The following is a 22,540-nucleotide window of genomic DNA, read 5'->3' as shown; positions in this document are numbered from 1 at the left end:
ACACCCATAGTACGGAGAATACGATGACACTCCTCCAGAAAAACCTGAGCATCATCTGTAGCCAATCCGCTGAAGGTAGGTGGGTGGTACTTCTTGTACCTCTCAAGTCTGAGCTGTTCCGCCTCAGAAGCTACTACTCTAACCTCGGGCTGAGCTGGAGCTACCGGCTGCATTGGTACAATCTCTGGAACCTGGTCGACCTGAGCCCGCTGCTCTAGAGTACCGGTGACGGAAGTCTGTGCTCCTCCCCCGACCTGAGATGTGGCAGGAGCAAGTGGAATCAATCCAGCCTCAGCTAAGGTGATAAACATGCTCAAAAACTGGGCTAGAGTCTCCTGTAGGGCTGGTGCAGGAACAAGTATCTCAGGTGTCTGCCCTCCAACTTGAGCTACTGGGGGCTCCTCTGTAGTATCTCGTGCGGTTGCTCTGGCTGCACCATGTGGACGTCCTCAGCCTCTACCCCGGCCCCGACCTCTCGCGGCTCTAGCGGGGGCGTGGGTGCCTGGTCATCAGATCCGATTGTACGTGTCCTCACCATCTGTGAGAGAATAGAATTCAGAAGTTTAGAATCTTTGAAGTCAACAATTTTCGCACGACAAGGAATCAAAATAGTGAAATTTCCTAACAGTTCCATAGCCTCCCAAAGATAAGTACATACGTCTCTGTACCGATCCGTGAGACTTTACTAAACCGGCTTATGACTCACGACACCTACGAACATAGATCTTTGATACCAACTTGTCACGACCCAATTTTTCTTTCCGTATAACGCCGTGACGGAACCTAGTCTCTATGACTAGGTAAGCCTAACATTCGTGAAATAATAAAATAAAAACAAAATTTTAACACCTAACTGTTGAAAAATACACAGCAAATCCCGAAACCCGAAACATCGTGAATCACAACCTACAGAAGAAAAATTCTAATGTCTCTATACATCAGAATTCTAACAAGGAAGATACAGAAGATAATGGATATGAGAAAGAATAGAAGGGGACTCCGAGGTCTGCGGACGCGGCAGATATACCTTGAAGTCTCCAAAGTTGTCCCGGCTCACTGATAGTGCAGCTCATAAGGTGCACCTGGATCTGCACACGAAAAACATGTGCAAAGAGTAGCATGAGTACACCACAATCAGTACCCAGTAAGTGCCAAGCCTAACCTCGGTCGAGTAGTGACGAGGTCAGGTCAGGGCCCTACTGGTAATTATATAATAAAACAATGGAATCATAGAAGGTAACAGCTCAGTACACAGAAACACAACAGGGAATCTCCCGAGATACCATCTCGAAGTCCCAAATGTAAATGAGCAGGGAAATCTCCTGGAATACCGTTCCGTAGTCCCAAAGTAAATGTGCAGGGGAATCTCCTGGAATACCGTTCCGTAGTCCCAAAGTAAATGTGTAGGGGAATCTCCCAGAATGCCGTTCCGTAGTCCCAAAGTAAATATACAGGGGAATCTCCCGGAATACCGTTTCGTAGTCCCAAAGTAAATATGCAGGGGAATCTCCCGGAATACCGTTCCGTAGTCCCAAAGTAAATATGCAGGGGAATCTCCCGAAATACCGTTCAGTAGTCCCAAAGTAAATATGCAGGGGAATCTCTCGGAATAACGTTCCGTAGTCCCAAAGTAAATATGCAGCGCGAGTGATAGAAAGACAACTACATCACAAAATTCTTACAATTTAGACTAAGTACCAGTCAGGGAAGAAGCAGGAAATTCACTAAACATGCTGCACATAATTCACATAAACAATTAAGACACGTAGACATGCTTTATTAGACTAAACATAATAGCTACACATATTGGAATAACTCAATTAAGAATAAAAATAGATTAGTATTCATTAAAATGGTATAACTCAAAATAACAGGAAAACATGTTTCTGCTCGGCAAGAAAATCGGGTTTTTCCACAACTAGCCCGTGTACGTACTCGTCACCTCACGTACACGGCGCTCACATAGCATAATAGTTCCAAATCTTAAGGGAATTTCCCCCACGCAAAGTTAGGCAAGCCACTTACCTCGAACCAAGCTCAATCAATCGGTCACAATGCTTTTCCCACTAATATCTGGCTCTGAATGGCCCAAATCTGGCCAAAATCAAATACATATCATAAATACAACAATAATAGACTCATCTAATTAACGAAATCAACATTTTAACGAAAATTTCGATCGCAACCCGACAAAAGTTATAGAATATGAACGCCCATCCAACCACGAGTCCAATCATATAAACTTCACCAAAATCCGACACCAACTCAACCCTCAAATCTTCAATTAAAGTCTATGAAGATTTCTACCATTTTCAACCCAATCCTTACCCATTTGAACTTAACAATCTTTCCACAACCTTATTGGTATGTATATATGATACTTCATACCCAAGAATCATACTATTAATCACCCATCTTTACTCCAAACCCGAAATTGAAGAATTAGAGAAAGAAATTCTTACCTCTTTGAAGCCCTAGCAAGATCCTTGTGAAATCTTCAAACCTTGAACAAATATTGATGGATAAATCACTAAGTCTTCACTTTCTCTCTCTAAAATGCTCTCAACTCTCTCTAAAATATCAGATTTTGGTTAAAAAATGAGCTTCAAGGGCTATAAATCGAAGTTGGGTCGGGTCAAAAATTAGAAAGAATGGAAGCTCCGACGCAGTTATGCGGTCACATATGCGATCGCATAACAGGTATGCGGTCCGCATACCCAACGCATAATTTGGCCTCCAAATCTAGGCGTTACTGACCTGTTCTGCGGTCATTATGCGGTCTGCATACTTGTTCTGCGGTCGCATAATGGACCGCAAAATAGGTCTGCAGTCGCATAGTGCACCGCAGATTTTCCTCAGATCTTGCCCTTCTCCTGCTCCACTTTGCGACCATTATGCGGTCCGCAGAGTGATTCTGCGACCGCATAGTGGTCGCAGAAATGACCATTTTCCGACAAAAGTTTCCTTTACACTTCGGTGCATTGTTCAATCCAAAAAGTCCGAGCCGCGAGAACTTTCTATAATCTCTGTACTAATTGATCTACCTCGGCACCACCAAACCTTAATTTTCTTTAGCAAAATTTCTCCGAAGTCATTACACATAAGTTAACATCCGATCAACCTTTTCAACTTAAATTCTAAACCTTGGAACTAAGCGCTCCAAATCATTTCAAAACCTCACCGGACCCAAACCAATTACCCCGGCAAGACAAATAACAACTGTAATTCATAATTTGAGTAGTAAATGGGGAAACGGGATTATAATACTCAAAACTACCGGCCGGGTCTTTACACATATATTTATATTTTTTCTACTGTTAGTTTTGATTATTTATTTAATTCAAAAAAAAGGCTTCAAAATGTAATTGAAATCGGCTTACCTAGTCTTAGATACTATGTGCCATCACGATGCCTGTGGTGGGATTTTGGGTCGTGACACTAAAGGGCCATTCTATTTTTGAGTTCGAGAAATCATCCTCACTCAATTAAAAACTAAGGGTCACCCTACTCCGAGTTCGAACAAGTACTCACTCGATTAAGACTACACTAGTACTACCTCGATCAAGTTGTCTAAGCCTCGAACTTATGAGCAAATTTTTCATAAAGTATGAATAAAACAGAAAAAATATCTTTTATATATACGAAGATATTTACAAGGACAGATCAAGGTCCCGCATAAAAAATCAAAAAAGAAAAAGCCTAAGATTCTTAATTTTTCTCACGGGCAGCTTCTTCTCCATCGAGGTCCTCCCCATTCTCGGACCCACTCTTGCTGCCATCATCGGAAGAGGCCAGCGCTCCAGCATCAGCTTCATGCTCTCTAGCATTTATTACCTCATCGCTAAGATCGAAACCTCGAGCATGGATCTCCTCGAGGGTTTCCCTCCGAGATTGGCATTTGGCGAGTTCAGCAACCCAATATGCTCGAGTTTGAGAGGTCTCGGCTGCCTTTATCGCTTGGACTTGAGCGGCTTCAACATTGGTCCGGTAAATGGCCATGATCGCCTCTGCCTCGGCCTTTGCCTTTTCGGCTTCAGATTTGGCCTTTGCATGTTCGGAAGCCAACCGAGTCTCGAGCTCCTCTATTTTCTTTGCCTGAGCCGAGCTCTTCTCCTTCATGTCTCGAAGCTAACTTTCGACCGATGACAATTGGGCTCGAGCTGCCTCTTTTTCAGCAGCAAAGCTGTCCATACTTTCTTTCCACCCCAAGGTCTCCGCCTTCATCATGTCGACCTCCTCACGGAACTGCTCGATCCTCTCGACCTTTTGCTGCAGCTGTGAGATTGAAATGTTAGTCATCATTCCCGAATCGAGCCAATAAGCTTTTAAGATTTTCATTACCTGCTCGATCAGGTCAGTCTGATCTTGGTGAGCCTTGGCCAACTCGGCTCGGAGTTCCTTGATCTTTTCTTCTTTTTGCCCACCGAGAAGGTTGAGGGCATTCCTCTCCTCGGTAAGCCTTTGTATGTTGGCTTCCTACCAACTCAGCTCAACTCGAGACCGATAAAATGCTTCCCGATGAAGCGCAGAGGCCTATGCAGAAAGAAGAAAATAAGTTAAACAGGAAGAGAAAAATGAACACAATGGTAATACCAACAAGGGGAGTTAAGGCTTATCCGATTCAGAGCTTGCTGCGCTTTATTGAAAAGGCTCGATGCCTCGCCCGAATCCTTCCTCGAGACCTCCAAGTCGCTCAGGTCGGTAGCATCTTCGACCCCAGTAAAGTAATCACGGAAGGGGTCTCCCTTCCGTGGGCTCCTCCGATGGAGGCAGTCTTCAAGGCCCGAGCCTCTTGAATTATCTCCTCTGAAAATGAGGGGAGCAGCGGGGAGCCTCTAATTTCTATTGCCCCAAGTGGATCACTTGGGGCGCTCTCTCCATCTCGAGAGGTCTCAAGACCATCCCCTACAGTCGTACCCACCGTTGCCTCATTATGGTGGGAGGCATCTTCAATCCTCGATGACTCGGGGACTCCGTCCAAGTCTCTTCCCGAGACCCCCTCATCTCAAGATGGAGTCTCTGCAACCTTCACCGATTCAGTGGCCTTTGGGGCCTCGGTGCTCATTCCCACTCGGGCCACTAATTCTGAGCCATCTTCTTCTTTTTCCTCCCTTAGCCGTTGAATCACTTCCACATGCAGGGCAACCGTGTCTTTCTTCGGCTTACGAGCCGGTTTCTTCTTAAGATTTGGATCCTCGAAGGTTGAGAACCTTTTCCTCTTCTTATCCTTCGCCAACTTCTGAACCGGGGTCGAAGTCTCCTCCTTACCAGACGGGGGCCTTATGACCGCATCCTTGCCCAGGCCTGTACATGAGAAAATTGAATAAGTAGAAGAAGGGCATCTTAATCAAATCATCAAATACACAAAAAGTGGGCTTACCATGAGTCTTGGCCTCCCATCGGCCCTTTGATAAATCGCGCCATGAGCGCTCGGCATATGTAGAGGTCGAGGCCAGGTTCCTAACCCAGCTCTCGAGGTCGGGAATCGCACTGGGCATCCAAGCGACCGCTACATCATGGAAAAAGACATCGATGAGAAAAGACAAAGGAACAAATAGTACATGGAAGCTAACAGTAAGACGGTAATTACGATTCATGTTCCATTTCTCATGAAATTGCATCTTCTCGGCTAGGATTAGGTCGGAAGTCCTCACTCGAACGAACTGGCCCATCCAGCCTCGATCTTTGTACTCGTCTATGCTCGAGAACAGTACTTTGGTAGCCCGACGTTGGAGTTTTATTAACCTGCCTCAATAGAGGCGGAGGCTATACAATCTGATAAGGTGATCGAGGGTGAAAGGGAACCCCTCGACTTTGCTCACGAAGAATCAGAGCAGAATAACAATTCGACAAAAGGAAGGATGGATTTGGCCTAGGGTTATTTGATATTGACGGCAAAAATCAACGACAACGGGGTCGAGGGGCCCAGCGTGAAAGGGTAAGTGTAAACACTTAGAAACCCTTCCACATGGGTGGTGATGTCTTATTCGGAGGTTGGGATCACAACCTCTTTGCCCTCTCAATTGTAGTCTTTCTTTACCTGCTTAAGGTATCTCTCAGTTATCGAGCATATATACCTCGACACTGGCTCGCATCGACCACGAATCGATGAGGCTTTATCGGTTTTGAAATCGGAGTTTAGTGCGCACCTCCCAGGAATGCATTCCTCAAGACAGGGTTCCACCAGCGTTTTCCCGCCGGCCGGTTGAGAAGATGAAGCAGCTTCTTTTTGTGGTATCGTTTTCGATATTTTTTCCATTTTTGTATGAGTTTGAAGAAGAGGAAGATAATAGGACTTGACATTTGAGAAAGGATTAATAGCAAAACCTGAAGATTTGTAAAAGGGAAGAACTTAAGAGATGTAAGAGCTTTGGAGATTAGAAAGAAGTGAAAGTAAAGTTTGAATCAGTGAAGAAGGGTCTATTTATTGAATTCATGACGACGGTTCAAAGGCACTAGTGGCCGACCACCAACTAACACTCATTAATGACTTGGGGAACTGTACCGACGGGACGTTTTCCTATCGCTTACGTCATAAGGGTGACGTCATGACAGGTCAAGGTAGAAAATCGAAGGCTTAATTCGTTTATTATCATTTCACTCCAAAAGGCGAGGGGATTATCTGTATACAGTTAAAACCGGGCTTACCCGATTTTACTATTTGACCAAGACCGGGAGGTTGCATCGAACAATGGCCTCTTAACGGAACAGACTATATCACGAGGATAAGGTACCGAGTACAGAATCGAGGTACCGGTCGAGATCGAGGCAAATAGTGATCGAAGCCAAATGAGACAGACATCGAGCAAGATCGAAGATAGCACAATAAGGGAAGGGCGAGATATCCGTGACTGGTCGAGGATCATGGCGTAAATCTAGGTATAAATTTCGGAACGGATCAAATCAGAAACGGTTAATTAGCTAATCATGGGATTTCCTTCTGTAATTAGAATTATACCATGAGTGAAATTCCTCTACTAATTAAAGGGGGGTTCTAATCATTTGTAAGACACATAGTTCAGAGATATCAAAGCAATATAATTCTCTTTCTCGTTTATACTATTGTTCATCAGCTTGTTATACTTTAATTGTTCTTGCATCAACTAGTTCGAGGGTATCCAAACTCGAGGGCTGAGTTACATTCTAACACTGGTTTGTTTTACTTTATAGTTCAGCATATTTATCAATCTTCATATTTATCAATTGGTATTAAGTGAAATCACGTATCCTTAGAACCACATTATAAGTTTAATTGTTATCCAATTTTAAGGGTAAACAAAAATCTCAAAACAAAAAACATTAAAAATATACTTAGGTGCAATACTATGGTGGATTGTAAATTTGTAATGCTACCATTCTGGAGAAAAGAGGAAGAAGAAAAGACGTGAAACATGCAGTGAACAAAAGTATTGCTTAAATTTTTATAATTATAAGAGATTATCTCTTATATATATATATATACTATATATTACAAACTATTTTACTTAGCGTAACTGAAGTTTACTAATTACAAAAACTAACTGATTTTTTTTAATAATTTGTATAAATTTACCCTTAAAAGGCTCTTTACGTTGATTACTACCTTAATTATAGTGTCGGGGACAGTTCATGTCCACCTGGACTATTTTACCGAGTAGCGTCATCTCGCACCAGTATATGTACCGAGTAACTCTGAGTATTGGTTAGATTAATTTGTAAGATTAGTCTACAACAACTTCCACGAGTAATCCTTAAACAAAAAAATAAAATAAAAAACCTTTTAGCTGCAAAATAACCAAAGCGTAAATTTTCTTATTTTTGCGATATTATTAGTTAGTCTTTAAAGAAGTTTCTATAGAAAAACAACAGTGTACACAAGAATTGAATAGAAATAGGAACTACGTGATGGACTAGTCGGTTAGAGAAACTTCCTACTTTCATTAGAAATTGGTCACAATTTTTCATCTCCAACCTCTACTTGGATTTCTTTTTCTATAAATACAAAACAACAAATATAAAAAATAAATAGAAAACTTATTACAAACATATCAAGTCACCTAGAAAATTCACCTATTCAAGGTTTCAAGTGTTTGAGCTTTCAATCAATGGCAGGGCTTCAATACTACTTCTTCCCCACTGATTTTTACTATCCAAAGCCACCAAAGATCAACGGAGACACCAAGATTTCTATTAATGATGCCGCCGCGACGACGGTGCCACCGGACAGTGGCACCGCCTTGGACCGCCGTGACATGGTGTTACAAGATAAGATTCCTAAAGTGTCGACTCCATTGTCAATGAACTTGATTAGATACCGACAAGTGTTGGTCTTCAAGCGAAATCAGGAATTTCACTAAAGATATATATTCAAGATTTAATGTATGTATAAAAGTAATATTCAATTTTTATACAATATCTTGTATAATGTTTTGGATAAATATATTTACTAACCACCCTTCTCCAACTGTAGCTCTATCCCTTAATGCTACTAGAATTTAGTTTGTAGCAGTAGTGTTGTAGTACACCATTATTTTTAAATCGTTGTTAGATCAAATTGTTTTCTCTTATACTTCTGCTTAAATATTTTTTGATGAGAGTAGTAAAATTCAGTAATATTTGGTACTAACTAATAACATGTTATTTTTCGATGTCAAATTAATTTTATGGTGATTTATATTTTCTGAATTAACACAATAGTTCAGTTATTTTAATAGTACAAAAGACAATTTTATGACTATGATTATGAAATTAACTTCAATTGCTCAGGTGTGTGTGTGTGTGTATATATATATATATATATATATATATATATATATATATATATATATATATATATATATATATATATATATATATATATATATATATGGTAAATTTAGAATACAGAGAGTAGTGTAATCATTTTATATGTCTTTTACAGTTTGTTTATATATAGAATTTAATCTATTGTCTGTATAAATAAAGTTGACTAAAATTAAGAATAATAGTTCATGAAAACTCCAACCACTTATCACGAAAAGGTGTATAACATGCCTATGGTGACATATTAATTTAGCAGTTATTAATATGTACTAGCCAATGCAAGTTAGATTATAAAGTAATTAAATAAATTTGGTGAAAATACTTTAAATTTGGTGGCGAATTTAATTTGATATAAAAGAAATTGCTAGTCCAAATCATGCCTGCCTCCATCCAACCACTCAAAAGCAATGGTTGCTAACCTTGACAAGTGTTGTTTTGGGAATGGTGTCACAAGTAGAGCCAATCAACATTCATTACTTGATTTTTCCTTCTTTTTATAAGTAATTCGACTAATTACCCTTTAATATTTTTTTTCAAATAATAAAGTAGCGATATTTTTTTTATTAATAGTGATGTTCGTATAAATTGTGCATGTGTCGACTATTTTACCATATACCTATCGCCTCTAACTAACAATTGTGTGTTGGTTTAAATCGTTTTAGCTGAGCATAGGTCAATTGATCGTAGTTAAATAATATTAATTTTCATGTAATTTCTGATATTAAATTATTTAATTTAATATAAACCGTAAATACACCGAGTAAGTATTTTTTTCACACCACCTCTCCTCCTTTATTTTCTTTGTTCTTTTCTCTTATTTGGATCCTTCGCACCAACCTAAAGCCATTGGCCTTTCAAAATAACCTGTAATGTGTCTATAAATAAGTGCACAACCCTTCCACTTTTAAAACAACAAAAAATCCATCAAAAAAAAAAAGATTTTAATTGTACTTTTCATGGCTGGCCTTCAATACAACTTCTTCCCAACAGATCTCCTCTATCCTCTCCAAAAAACAAATAGAGAAATCAACACTTCCCAACAAAGCATTCTATTAATCAAAACAAGAAAGAATAGTGATGAATCTTTAGATGATTCAAAATCACAAAACAAATCCATTAACAACAAGAAGAAGAAGACTACCCTTAAAGCCATTTCTTCTCCTTCTTTTGCTTTGGCTCCTATCCCAAAGAACAAGAAAGATCAAGATTAAGTCAATTAATTTGTTCGGTTAGCGGGCTTTTGTGTTCGAACCTAGAATCTGGACGTGTTCGACAAGAACAGATCCACCAATAAACCTAGATGAAATATTTATGTGTACGAGGTAGTCATTAATAGACGGAAAAAGAACTTCTAGATCATACATTATTTTAAGACAAGTATTATTATTATGGTTTGTTATTTTCTTTTCTTTTGTTTTGTTTTTAATAACCGAGAAATTTCCGAGGGTAGCTAACGCATGGTTCAATCTTTTTGTTTCGTTGATGAATATATGTATCTTTGAAGGCCTTCTGGTAATGTAAAGGCTTCTCCAAGATCATCAAAGGTTATTGATGTATCATATTAGAAGTTTGGCTTTGAATAATAAGTGCACTTTATTTATAATTACCATCTGTTTCTTGGTTAATCAATTACTCGGGATTATTGATTTTTTTTTGTTGCTTTTTTTATGTTAAAATATTGCGTGCATTAGTGATGTCAAGTTATTCAGATTCCTCAAACAGAAAAGATTGGAAATGGTTATTAACAAAAATGTTAGTATTTTCTTGTTTATAAGTTGGATCTTCTCTTCTACTTCTTTTTCCTAAATTATCTTTCATTTTTTAAATCATGAGTAGTTATGGTTTATGAACATTTTCCAATATTCACATGCTTAAGACTAAAAGAGGTATAGTGTTCTTTATTTTTGCATTTGAGATATTATTTTGCCATAGCAATAACAATCATACAAGTGCTCATTTTATGCACTCACTTCTATATATGATGAAATGATTTTAGATGTGTGACTTTTTTCTATTTAATTAAATTTTGATGAAATGATTTTAGATGTGCGATTTTACGGGTAATTTGATGATCTGAACAGTGAACGCCATCATTATAAAAAAATATTACTCATTAATAAAAAAGGAGCAATAAAAAATACCATAGCCCTTTGATTATGCTAGCAGATTTTTGCTTGTGGGGTTTAGTAATAACTATAGTTCATAATATGACGGCTATAACTGTTCAAACGATCCTTAATTCCCAATTAACACGTGATTAGTTTATCAAATTATATACTAGCCTCTAGAAACTTTGTTGAAAATTATAGCTTTTGCTGTACCAACATCTTTTGAGTTTTGATTTATTCCCATATTTGATATTTTATTCCAATTTAACCAAATTTCGCAATGACATCAAATATGATTAAATTACTTTTAAAAAACGAAATTCAAAAGAGTCTTTGGTCAAGCAAGACAGCTTTTCTCCTCTCCTTTTTTCACTATAAGACTTTTTGATAACATTGAGAAATCACGGAGAATTGACGAAAATGTGACTAAGGTTACACACAAGCTAAGAGAGAGCGCCTCAGCAGAGAAAATTTATTTTTTTTCTATTAGAATGAATGTTTTAGATCTTTACAATATTCAGTATATCTATCTATACATGGGCTCTTAGCTACTTGGGCTATTAGCTAGTATATTAAGGAATCAAAAGAATAGTGGGCCTGGCCTAGTTATAAATAAATACACAGCTGGCCCAACTTTAGGTAACCCCAACTCCAATAGCCCCAATACCCCCTTTCCCCCCTCCCCCCCCTAAAGTTGGAGGGTGGGCACACACCCAACTTGCCGATCAAAGAGTGATGTTGAGCACCTGAAAGACACTTAGTAAACACATTAGCAAGCTGAGAAGTAATAGATACATGACTTAATGAAATGAGCCCGTCAGCCAACTTGGTACGAATAAAATGGCAACCAACTTCAATATGCTTGGTACGGTCGTGAAAGACAGGATTGCGAGCCATACGAATAGCTGACTGGCTGTCGCAAAAGACTGGAATAGGCTCCTTCAGTTGCAAACCCAAATCAGAAAATAACCTGGTCAACCAAGATAATTCTGCCACGACTTTGCTCATGGCCCTATACTCTGCTTCAGCCGAGGACAATGAAATTACATGTTATTTTTTTAGATTTTCAGCTCACTAAGCTACCACCTAGAGTAATACAAAAACTATTGACTGATCGACGAGAGTCGGGGCAGACAGCCCAATCGCTATCACAATAGCCAACCAAAGAGAGGTCAGGAGTATTATTCAGAAACACCCCAACATGTGCAGTACCCCTCAAATACCATAAGACATGCAATGCAGCAGCAATATGGGGAACTCTAGGGGTTTTAAGAAACTAACTAAGGTGTTGAACCGCAAAATACAAGATCGGCCTAGTATGGGTAAGGAAGTTAAGTTTTCCAATAAGACTTCTGTAAGAATCAGGCCTAGGGAGAAGATACCCAACATCAGACTTCAATTTAGTAGACAAATCAAGAGGGCAAAGAACTGGAGAAACATCAGAATAATTAAACTCACTTAACAAGTCAGAAATGAACTTTCTTTGATGTAACACAACCCCTGAAGAATGATAAAAAAAACTCAATACCAAGAAAATAATTCAGGAGGCCCAAGTCCTTGATTTTGAATTCAGCATCCAAAAAGATTTTCAAGGCAGTTATTTCATCTAAATCATCCCCAGTGAGAATGATATCATCCACATATACAGCAAGAAAGATAGTAGAAAGTGTAGTTTTTCTAACAAAGAGAGAATAGTCATTTAAAGAATATGTGTAACCTCTAGAGCAAAGGACCTGAGACAGTTTGGCATACCACTGCCGTGAAGCCTGTCTCAAACCATATAAAGACTTCTTAAGTTGGCAGACCAAAATGGGAGAAGAATCAGAAGAAGGTGAGGAAATAGAAGAAGGTGAAACAACGTAAAAGACTTGGTGGAAGCTTCATGAAGATCTCTTCATCTAAGTCCCCATGTAAAAATGTGTTATTAACATCTAATTGAAATAAAGACCAATTGCTCTTGACAGCTAATACAATTAAACATATGACAGTACACATCTTCACCATATATGAGAAAGTTTCATGGAAATCAACACCTTCCACCTGAGTGTCACCCCTTACTACTAACCTTGCCTTGTACCTTTCCATAGACCCATCAGCCTTGTATTTGATCTTATAAACCCATTTGCACCCAATAGGTTTCTTGCCCTTAGGTAACTCAATAATGTCACAGCTATGATTAGCCTTCAAAGCCTCAAACTCCTTCCTCATGGCCTTTTGCCAAGTTGGGCTGGCAGCTGCCAGATTATAGGAGTGAGGTTCAACTGCAGCAGTTGAAACAGTAGAAATTTAGGTAGTAGAGGAGCAAAAAGAAGAGGGAAGTTTAACCACAAAGTCTTGAAGGTGAGATGAAAGGTTGTGAGGTCTAGTGGACTTTCTGAGAGGAGGATGAGGAGAAGCAACAAAAGGAATAAGGGCAGTAGATGAAGAAGAAAGTGAGGGAAGAGAAACAGATGGTGGAGTATAAGAGGACTGGGAAGTGGAAGTGGAAGGAAAAGAAGAAGGAGAACCTGCTGAATAAGGAGTTGAGCCATCAGGAGCAATAGTATCAGATAGAGAATCAAAAAGAGGAGGAGTAGTAGAAATGGGAGATGAAAGAGAATAAGGAGAAGAAGAAAGGTAAAAAGGGAAGACACACTCATTAAAAATAACATCTCTGGAAACAAGCACACACTTGGTTTGTAAACTATATAGTTTATAACCTTTTTTCCAAAAGGATATCCAATGAAACCACATGGCAAAGCTCGTGGCTAGAGCTTATTCCTATGGCATTTAGGGACTATGGCATAGCAAAGACAACCAAATGGTTTTAAATATTTGTAAGAAGGACATGTGCCATACAAGATCTCAAATGGAGTCTTGTTTGATATAACAGGTGATGGGAATCTATTTGTAAGATAAGTAGCAATCAAAAGACAGTCTCACCTCCCCCCCCCCCCAAAAAAAAAATTTAGTAGAAAGTTTAGATTGGAATAGAAGAGCTCTAGAGGTTTCCAGAAGATATTTGTGCTTCCTCTCAACTACACCATTCTGTTTAGATATGTGAGGGCAAGTGGCCTGGTGTAAGATTCCATTAGCAGAGAAAAATTCACAAGCTAATGAAGAAGAACCGAGCTCCAGGGTATTATCACTTCTTATAGTCTGTACAGGAAGATTAAATTGTCTTTTGACCATTGCAATAAACGCCTTAAGTAAAGGAAAAGCATTACTCTTGGCATACATTAGATGAGTCCAAGTTGCTCTACTTTAATCATCCACAATTGTTAAGAAGTATTTGGCACCAGTATAGGTTTGTATGTGATAGGGACCCCAAGTATCAACATAGACAAGTTGATATAAAGAAGTTGAGTGAGAAGTACTATTTGAAAAGGGTAATCTATTTTGCCCGGCTAGGGGACAAACAAAGGATTGCTTAGAAGATAGCTGATAAGAAATACTAGGCATATTTTTCATTTTTGCAAAAGGGATATGGCCCAACCTATGGTGCCAAAGTACATCAAGATTATTCACAGAATTCATGGAAGAGATAGTAGAAGTAGCATTGCTAGCAATATAAGAAACATTGCTAAAAGTAGAAGAAACATTGCTAACAGTAGAGGAAACATTGCTATTTACAACTTGTGCATCATTATTCAGAGGGGAGATAGAATGTGGAACTGTGGTTTGTACAAACTTATTCAAATCTGAAACAGAAATGCAATTTAATTTTGGCAAAACATTGTTGATTCTGGAACCATAAGAATCAGGATTAGTAAGTGAAAGAAGCTTGTACAGTCCATAGTGCACTCTACCAAGTTCCAGAAGTTTCTTCCTGGAAGGGTCCTGTATTAAGCAGGAATAGGATGTGAACAAGACAAAGGTGCTAAATTGTTGAATCAATTTGTATACAGAAATCGGATTGTATTGAAAAATGTGAATGAAAAGGACACCATGCAGTGTGAAAGAAGGAAACAAAGTGAGTGATCCAGTGCATGTGACCTTCACCTTGTATCCATTTGGTAAGGAGACTAAGTAGGGTATGAGAAGTGGCTTAATGTCAAAAAGAATATATTTGCTAGATGTCATGTGGTCAGCTGCTCCTGAATATACTATCCAAACACTTCTAGCAAGTCTAAATAACATGCATGCAGTAAAACTCTCACAAAAAGAAACAGGTAGATTGGATACACTACCAGCAAAGTTTGCAGAGGCCTCAAGGTTGGGTGGAGAATTGGACTCCAATCTAGAACTCTGCAAAAGCATCATCAATTGAGTGCATTGTTCCTTAGTCAGCCCAGGTATATGAGAATTTTGTCCACCAGAACCAGATGATGAAGCATTGCCAGGATGCCCAGAGAGAGGAGACTCAATATCGGCAGTAGCACCAAACTTTCTACCCTTTATAACTTTAAAATTCTGTGGGAATCCATGCAGCATATAGCATTTGTTAATAGTATGACCATTTTTCTTACAGTATTTACAAAAAGGAAACCGTTTATTCGTTTAAAAGGCATTCTTTTATTGTAAGTTAATATTCTGGTGTATTATCTCTGAAAATTAGGCTAATGAGAAAATTTGTTGGTAGTGTTTGCATTTAATGAGGCCATATCAGGACTGAATTGAATAGTATGAGTGACTTGTCTTTATTGTTCATCTTGCAGAAGAATATTGTAAACATTATCGAGAGAAGGTTGTGGATTCATGAGTAAAATATTGGTCCTTACATCGATATATGTTTCGTTTAACTCCATAAGAAACTAGTGGACCCTATTTTCTTCCTCTTCTACCTGCAGACCAGCCTTTGCAGCACAAGCACATGTCTTTGCATGATTGGAAGACATTATTCCCAACTCATCCCAGAGTTTCTTTAACTTGTTGAAATATGAAGCTATGTCAAGAGACCCTTGACAAACAGAAGCCAATTCTTTCTTAATTTCAAAGATTTTAGTCCTATTTACTGTCTCGTATCTATTATTTAGCTGGTTCCAAATGCTTTCAGCAGTCTCAGAGTACTGCACACTCTCAGCAATTTCAGGTGAGAAAGAACTTGTTAGCCAAGATATGACCATATTATTAACTCTATCACATTGCTTACATTCAGGTGAATTTGCAGCAGGTCTTGGACAAGTACTATCGACAAAAGCTATTTTATTTCTGGCTTATAGAGACACAGTCATACTCCTTTTCCAACCCCCAAAACCACTACCAGAGAATGGGACACTAACTAGAGAGGCCCCAGGAACATCGGAAGAATGAAGGAACAAAGGACTAGAGGCACGAGGAGTGAATTCAGAGTCACTAGCACTAGTACTACCCATTCTATGAACAACAACCATACAATAGACTAACAAATCAGTGATGAAGTACTATATCTCGAATCAATAACTATATCAGTCAAACTTTGGCAATCAGAATGGCATGCAGCTAATAAGAGAGGTGGAACAATATTACCGGAACTCATCACTACCGGAAGATACGACCTTGAAAGAAAATTAGAAGTCATACAATCGGGATATGGAGATGAAGCTCGAACCCCGCAAAAATTAAATTTTTAGAAACCTTAGGTCTAAGAATGATGCAGAACTTCAAAATTGAGCAATCGCTACAATATATCCTCTGAACTCGACGAATGAGATGAGAACCAAAAAGAAGAAGCTCAAAATTCTATCAAAAAACTTAAATGACTCCGAAATCAGGAATACATGCAAACACAAAATTTCATCAAAACCGCTTGAGGGTACAATCGATCGGAAGGGAATGCTGAGATCTCTCAAAATTCGGGCTCTGATACCATGATAATATTGAGAAATCACGAAGAATTGACGAACATGTGACTAGGGTTACACACGAGCTAGAGAGAGAGAGAGAGAGAGAGAGAGAGAGAGAGAGAGAGAGAGAGAGAGAGAGAGAGAGAGAGAGAGAGAGAGCTTCAGCAGAGAAAACTTAATTTTTTTCTATTAGAATGAATGTTCTAGACCTTTACAATATTCAGTATATCAATCTATATATGGGCTCTTAGCTACTTGGGCTATTAGCTAGTATATTAAGAATCAAAAGAATAGAGGGCCTGACCCAGTTACAAATAAATACACAACTGGTCCAACTTCAGGTAACCCCAACTCCAATAGCTCTAATGCTTTTCTAGTACAAAAAAAAAAAAGTAAGATTTGTGGCAAAACTAACTTCATTCTTTTTTGATTTTTCATTCGGTGTCCGTATATTTATTCTACCAAAATCTTTTTATTGCTAAGGCTCAAACCCGAAATCTCTAATTAAAAATAAAAGTATAGTATACATCCTACCACGACCTAGTGGTAGACAAAATGAGCTTACGCACCTTCTTTCTTCCATTAAGTCAATTCAATTATGTTCATACTCAATTAGTCAATTCGACTTTCTTGTTCACGACAGAATATAATTCATCTTTTGAAAAAATATCCGAACGTTCCATCCAAAAGATTATTAAATATAAAAGTAAATAAGAAAGAGAAATGGCTGAATATTCTAGAATATATACAGGCTAAGAGTATTCAAAAAACAAATAAAGTTTAGTTCTGGTTTTCCAATAATTGTCTAGTATTTGAATCCGATTAATCTGGATTTGAGCCACACAAGTTCAATTAAAGAGGGATTATATTCGTTTCACCACAATTGTGGGTGATAAACTCTAATTTGTTGATCTCCTGACATCATAAAAAGAAAGTTATGCTTGATTGCTATTTTGTTTTTTAAATGAAGGCTCTATTCTTACAAAATAAATTTGGTATTTTACTTTTTTGTTGAGGTTAGGCTCATGAATTTAGAAATAATATTTTGCTAGTATATGAAAGTTAAATAGTTTAGATTTTCTAATATAAATAAAGTAAAAAAAATGCAGGTGGGTTTTGGGGTTTTTTTTTTTTTTTTTTTGGGGGGGGGGGGGGGGGGGCAGTGTACCGGTAGATTATTAGTAGTTCATTTTCTAGGATTGCAACTTATAGAAAGTTGTGGCTCCGATTGTTTTCCACTTCTTTTTGTTGTCCTTTGAAGACTTTAATAAAACAATGCACGTGAAACAAAACATATGATCAAATAAAATAAAATTCCTCATTATTTAATATAAGTATTTTATTTGGTTCATTGGATGAAAAATGAAATATATGAGCTATAACACAGAACTTAAAACTGGATAAATTTGAATAAATTTTTATTTCTAATTGTAACATTGACTTTCTTAAACGACTTCGGGAGAAGAGTTTTGAGAGAAGGCATCTCTTATCATTTGGTTGTTTTACTTTTATCCAAGGATTAGAACATTGGGTAAAATAAAACCAAGATTATGATTTATGATATGAGATGATTCCAAAATTGTTTTTCCAAAATAAAAAATTTCAATGAAAAACACCATAAATAATCCCAAAGTTTATCCCACGAATTGTTTTTTTACTCCCGATACCAAACGACCCTGAGAACAATAAAACAAGCACACACCCAGAAACAAAAATCATGAAGTACAAGTCTAATGTGAATATATTGTGGTATTGGGCCTAAATATTTTGGATCCAAAATTGGGAAAGGGGCACAATTTATGATGTAGATCACTAATCAAGTCCATGGGCCTTCTTGATTTCCCAATAACCCATACATGGGTGAAGTACACGAATAACCCTCAAAGTTGATGATCTTGAATAATTGTCTCCCCCGTAGCAAAACTTCAAATTTAACAAGTGTTGGACCCTCGCTTGCCTTACCGGCAGCACTTTTAACTTTTGACTGGGTTCTGCTATGGGCAAATGGGGGTCAAAAGTTAAGATCACCCTAAAATGTATCATATTTCGGCCCGTTTTTATATGTGCCCCGTATTTAATACATGTTTCTACTTTCATAGTGAGGGGTTAATCTCTCGAGAATACTTATTCACGCTTGGTATTATTACCAAATTCATTAACTTATTGTGCTTATGCAATAAATAAAGAAAATTTAACTTTTATATACTGACAATATAAAATTATTTTTATATTATTTGGTTACTAAAAGATAACTGCAGGAAATTACTCGTAATAAGTGAAACTAATAATCTGAAAATAAAATATACAATCTGCTATAACGGGTTAAAATTACACTGATAATGTAAAGGTTCTTTCAAGGACTCTATGATCTTTAAGGGCATTTAGGACCTCCTCTCTTAGTTTTCCAGTTATTATAGCAAGGGCAAAATTGCTTGTTCCCATAAGTCCCAGGAGGAACACAAAAGCATTTTGCACAACATTTTTGGCAGAAGAACATACATGGCTTCTTGTATTGTGTCTTTGAGCATCTATATGTGCACCTTGGTAGACATTCTGCAAAATGTAGCCAAAAAAAAAATTACTTAAGTTCATATGGTATAACATGACACTTTGATTAAGAAGAATTACAAATTCCACTCATCTATTTAGGGATAGTTTAGTTAAGTATCGCAGGCAGAAAATTTTTTAAGGGTGTTCAAATTTGAAACAAGTGCAAAAAAATTCCATAAAAGGTATTCGGTATATGTTATATACATTTAAAACCTAATATTTTACCTATATACGCAGTGTAATATTTCGACGAAGGGTATTAATTGACCACCCTTTAAGACATGTAGCTTCGCCCTCAGTAGCCAAATTATACAATATGTAAAATAAGAACTCATTTAATACCTTGTGGATGGAGACTACCTGGAGTAGTACCATTCTGCAAGGGAAAAACCAAATTTATAAGTAAGAATTAGCAACTTCAAACAACAACCACCAAAAAAAAAAAAAAAAAAAAATGAGAATTATTTCAGATTGTTCATAATATGACTCACCATTGGAAAAGTGTTAGGAGGTTGAGGCTGAGGTGCTGGAGATTCTGTTATTTTTGCCTGGTAACAAAAACCAATGCCAAATATCAAATTAAAAAAAGAAAATTTGTAAAAGAAAATTAAATGTTAAAACTTTGAGATGAGGGAAGTGATGTTGTTAGAAAGGTTGATCTAGAGCAAGTTTTGCGGATTGAATTGAATCTATTATTTTCGACTTAAATAATGTAGACATATATTTTAAAAAAAATTACAACGTATAGTATTTACAGACTCTAAATTTTGAATTCGTCTCGGATTGTGGGTGGGGAAGCTGATGAGTATTTAAATGATAACTTACATGAGTTCCAACGAGAAGAAGCATTATTATTAGAAGAGGGAGTAGCATCAAGCAAGGCATCTTCTCCATTTTGTTCTTTGTTGATAAGAATTTATGTATTAACTGAGGCAGTGATGACCAAAAGAGAAACAAGAAGAAAAAAAAAGATGTTGTTTGATGGTTTATGTTGTTTGGGAAGGTCAGCTGATGAATTTATAGGTAAAGTTTCTTACTTACTTACTTAACCAGAGGTTTCGAGTTCCAATTCTGTAAATGAAGTCTCCTTGATAAGAAGCTCAAAACCCCTCGACCCTATTAGTGGGCTTTCTATGGTGGTTAATCCATTTCAATCGAGCCGAGGGATTCCGGATGCTAGATGATTTAAGTAAAAATATTTTTGAAGATAATTTTTTGAGTATAATATTATATTGGATAAAATTCAATGGTTGACGCAAAATTAACTTTACATATGGAGGTATGGTGGTTTACTAAATCAATCACCTATAAAGTGCGTGATTTCAAATAAATCTTCATTATAAGTATTAATTGGGAACCTAATTAGTTAATAATGATAACTAACCGTCTATCACATGCTACACTACTTGTATAAAAGATCTTGACACTATCAATCGTACGTATGTATTTTAAATCTATTAAAAATAACAAACGTTCACATAAAACAAAGCAAAGCGGTTGGTGGTCAATTTACATAGGGAAAACAGCCAAGCTTTCATGTGATTAAAATCCAGAATGAAAATGAAAGCAGAAGAACCTTCACATGTCCCCAATAAGATATAGAGGTCTGCAAATGTGTTGAAGGCCTAACAGATACAAACTACTAAAAACTATGCAATATTCTAAAGAAAACAAACTCTATCTTCAAAATAACTACTTCTAAGAAAAAGGAGATTCATCTCTCACCACAAATATACACTAAGATTTTGTCTAGACAGGTGGCAGGAAGATTGAAAGTGTGTAGAAAGAGCCTTCAGACTTTTTGTGAACCATCTTTTTAGGTAATGTTTAGCCAAGTTGCACGCACCTCGATTATTCACTAAGTATTTAATATTAAATTTATCGGGTATCTACTATAAAGCAAGCTTGAGTACATCTCGAATATTCTATCGGGTACTTACTATCGAGTCTATTGGAAACTTGATATTGGGTCATCTTGCACGTACTTCAAATATTTTATCGAGTAACTGTTACCTCCTACCCGCATGGATATTTGGATGGTATCGGGGTAACTCTGCCCGACAAGACTTATACTAATAGGAGAAAGAGGCCTAGCATTTTTTGTCTATGCTGAAATTGAATCTTGATTTTCATAATTTGCACTCACTTATCGATAGCTAGATCACACCCTTGAGTTCAAACTTCTCGTGAACCATATAAAATACATTTACCATTACGTAGGATAACATTTCTGGTTGTTTGCTATCTTCTGTTCTTAACTTTTGCCTTGGAAGTTAGTGAATTTAGGAATGTGTGGACCATAAAGATTTTGGGGTTTAGCAGATTCTAGTATGTTGGTTCCCTAAAGTAGTCTCGTGACTAATCATGTTACCAACATTTTTACCCTTTTAGCTTGCTGTCAATCAATAGTGCCAAAATCATGGTATATATCGTAATAGGACTAAGATTTGATTTCATATTTTAGCATCTATATATAATAAAAGGAGAATCAAAAACACAATATCAAGACATATGTCATAACCACAAAAAATCATATTAGGACAAAATGAACTACCTTTCTTTATTTCATTACTATTATATAAGAGAGGATAAGCAGGCACGGTCAACATGTCTGCTTCATCTAAAGGTATTTAAGTCATTTACCATACAATTGGAAAATATGATTGATCAATAAAAAATCGTACTGTAGCCGCTTCAGAAATATTTTTATATTTGGGACTATTTTACCCTTCTGCTTTGGGCTGAGTTACGCCAGTTTTTTTCCTTACCTATCGTCAGGCTTTTGCTTAGTGTCAAAAGCTAATCTACCATCTAAATGCCAAGTGGCACGTCATTAATTGGATGAGCTTTCCAATTTTTTAACTGTGCTTTTTTCGTACATTATCTCTGATTCTCAATTAGCAAAAGAAAACCTTGGAAAATGTGCCCTTACACCTTCATCATCAAAGGACCTCATTAGATTAACATTCAAAAGATTAAAAACTAAACTCTAGATAAATACTCACTTCCGTCCACAATAAACGATCAATTTATTTTTTTATTTTGGTCCAAAATAAGTATCCATTTATATAATCAAAAAATATTTTTTTACTCTTTTACCCTTATATGCATATCGCTAAAAAGTTTTCTTACTCCTCATATTAATATTTAATTAAGGGTAGTTTAATCATACTAGGTATTTTTGCATAGAATTTAGTATTTTCTTAATGGGCGTACCTAAAATAAACTGGTCATTTATTATGGACCGGAGAGAATACCTCACTATGTAGAGTTATTCCATTGTTGCTCATGGGATTATAAAAAAAGCTTTATTTTAGGTATCGTTTGATCCACACAAAAATTATATCCAAATTATAC

General features: G+C 37.1%; 2 protein-coding genes across 2 annotated transcripts; both read right to left on the bottom strand.

Moving 5' to 3' along the window:
- Positions 1-13,175: 13,175 nt before the first annotated feature.
- LOC142177586 (uncharacterized) lies at positions 13,176-15,934 on the bottom strand. The gene is made up of 5 exons (XM_075246773.1): positions 15,653-15,934; positions 14,382-15,281; positions 13,911-14,027; positions 13,589-13,665; positions 13,176-13,542 (listed from the first exon to the last, which is right to left on the bottom strand). Exons 1-5 carry the CDS (start codon positions 15,932-15,934, stop codon positions 13,176-13,178), a joined length of 1,743 nt encoding a protein of 580 aa, XP_075102874.1.
- Positions 15,935-18,882: 2,948 nt separating this feature from the next.
- On the bottom strand, positions 18,883-20,253 carry LOC107802167 (protein GAST1). The gene is made up of 4 exons (XM_016625615.2): positions 20,009-20,253; positions 19,675-19,731; positions 19,526-19,559; positions 18,883-19,186 (listed from the first exon to the last, which is right to left on the bottom strand). The coding sequence occupies exons 1-4, from the start codon at positions 20,075-20,077 to the stop codon at positions 19,005-19,007; spliced, it is 342 nt and encodes a 113-aa protein (XP_016481101.1). The 5' UTR covers positions 20,078-20,253; the 3' UTR covers positions 18,883-19,004.
- Positions 20,254-22,540: the final 2,287 nt, after the last annotated feature.

This window comes from Nicotiana tabacum, chromosome 23 (assembly GCF_000715075.1).
Source record: "Nicotiana tabacum cultivar K326 chromosome 23, ASM71507v2, whole genome shotgun sequence".
Lineage (NCBI taxonomy): Eukaryota > Viridiplantae > Streptophyta > Magnoliopsida > Solanales > Solanaceae > Nicotiana > Nicotiana tabacum.
Note: the sequence above shows the minus strand (reverse complement) of the source record. Positions and strands in the feature narration are given on the sequence as shown.

Coding starts and splice junctions, on each gene's coding strand:
- LOC142177586 (XM_075246773.1), bottom strand. CDS start 15,934: ATGGTCATATCTTGGCTAACAAGTTCTTTCTCACCTGAAATTGCTGAG. Junction 13,666..13,910: donor ACATATCTAAACAGAATGGT/GTAGTTGAGAGG, acceptor GCTATGCCATAG/TCCCTAAATGCCATAGGAAT. Junction 13,543..13,588: donor GATATCCTTTTGGAAAAAAG/GTTATAAACTAT, acceptor GCTTGTTTCCAG/AGATGTTATTTTTAATGAGT.
- LOC107802167 (XM_016625615.2), bottom strand. CDS start 20,077: ATGGAGAAGATGCCTTGCTTGATGCTACTCCCTCTTCTAATAATAATG. Junction 19,560..19,674: donor CTCCTAACACTTTTCCAATG/GTGAGTCATATT, acceptor TTTCCCTTGCAG/AATGGTACTACTCCAGGTAG. Junction 19,187..19,525: donor AGGTAGTCTCCATCCACAAG/GTATTAAATGAG, acceptor TACATTTTGCAG/AATGTCTACCAAGGTGCACA.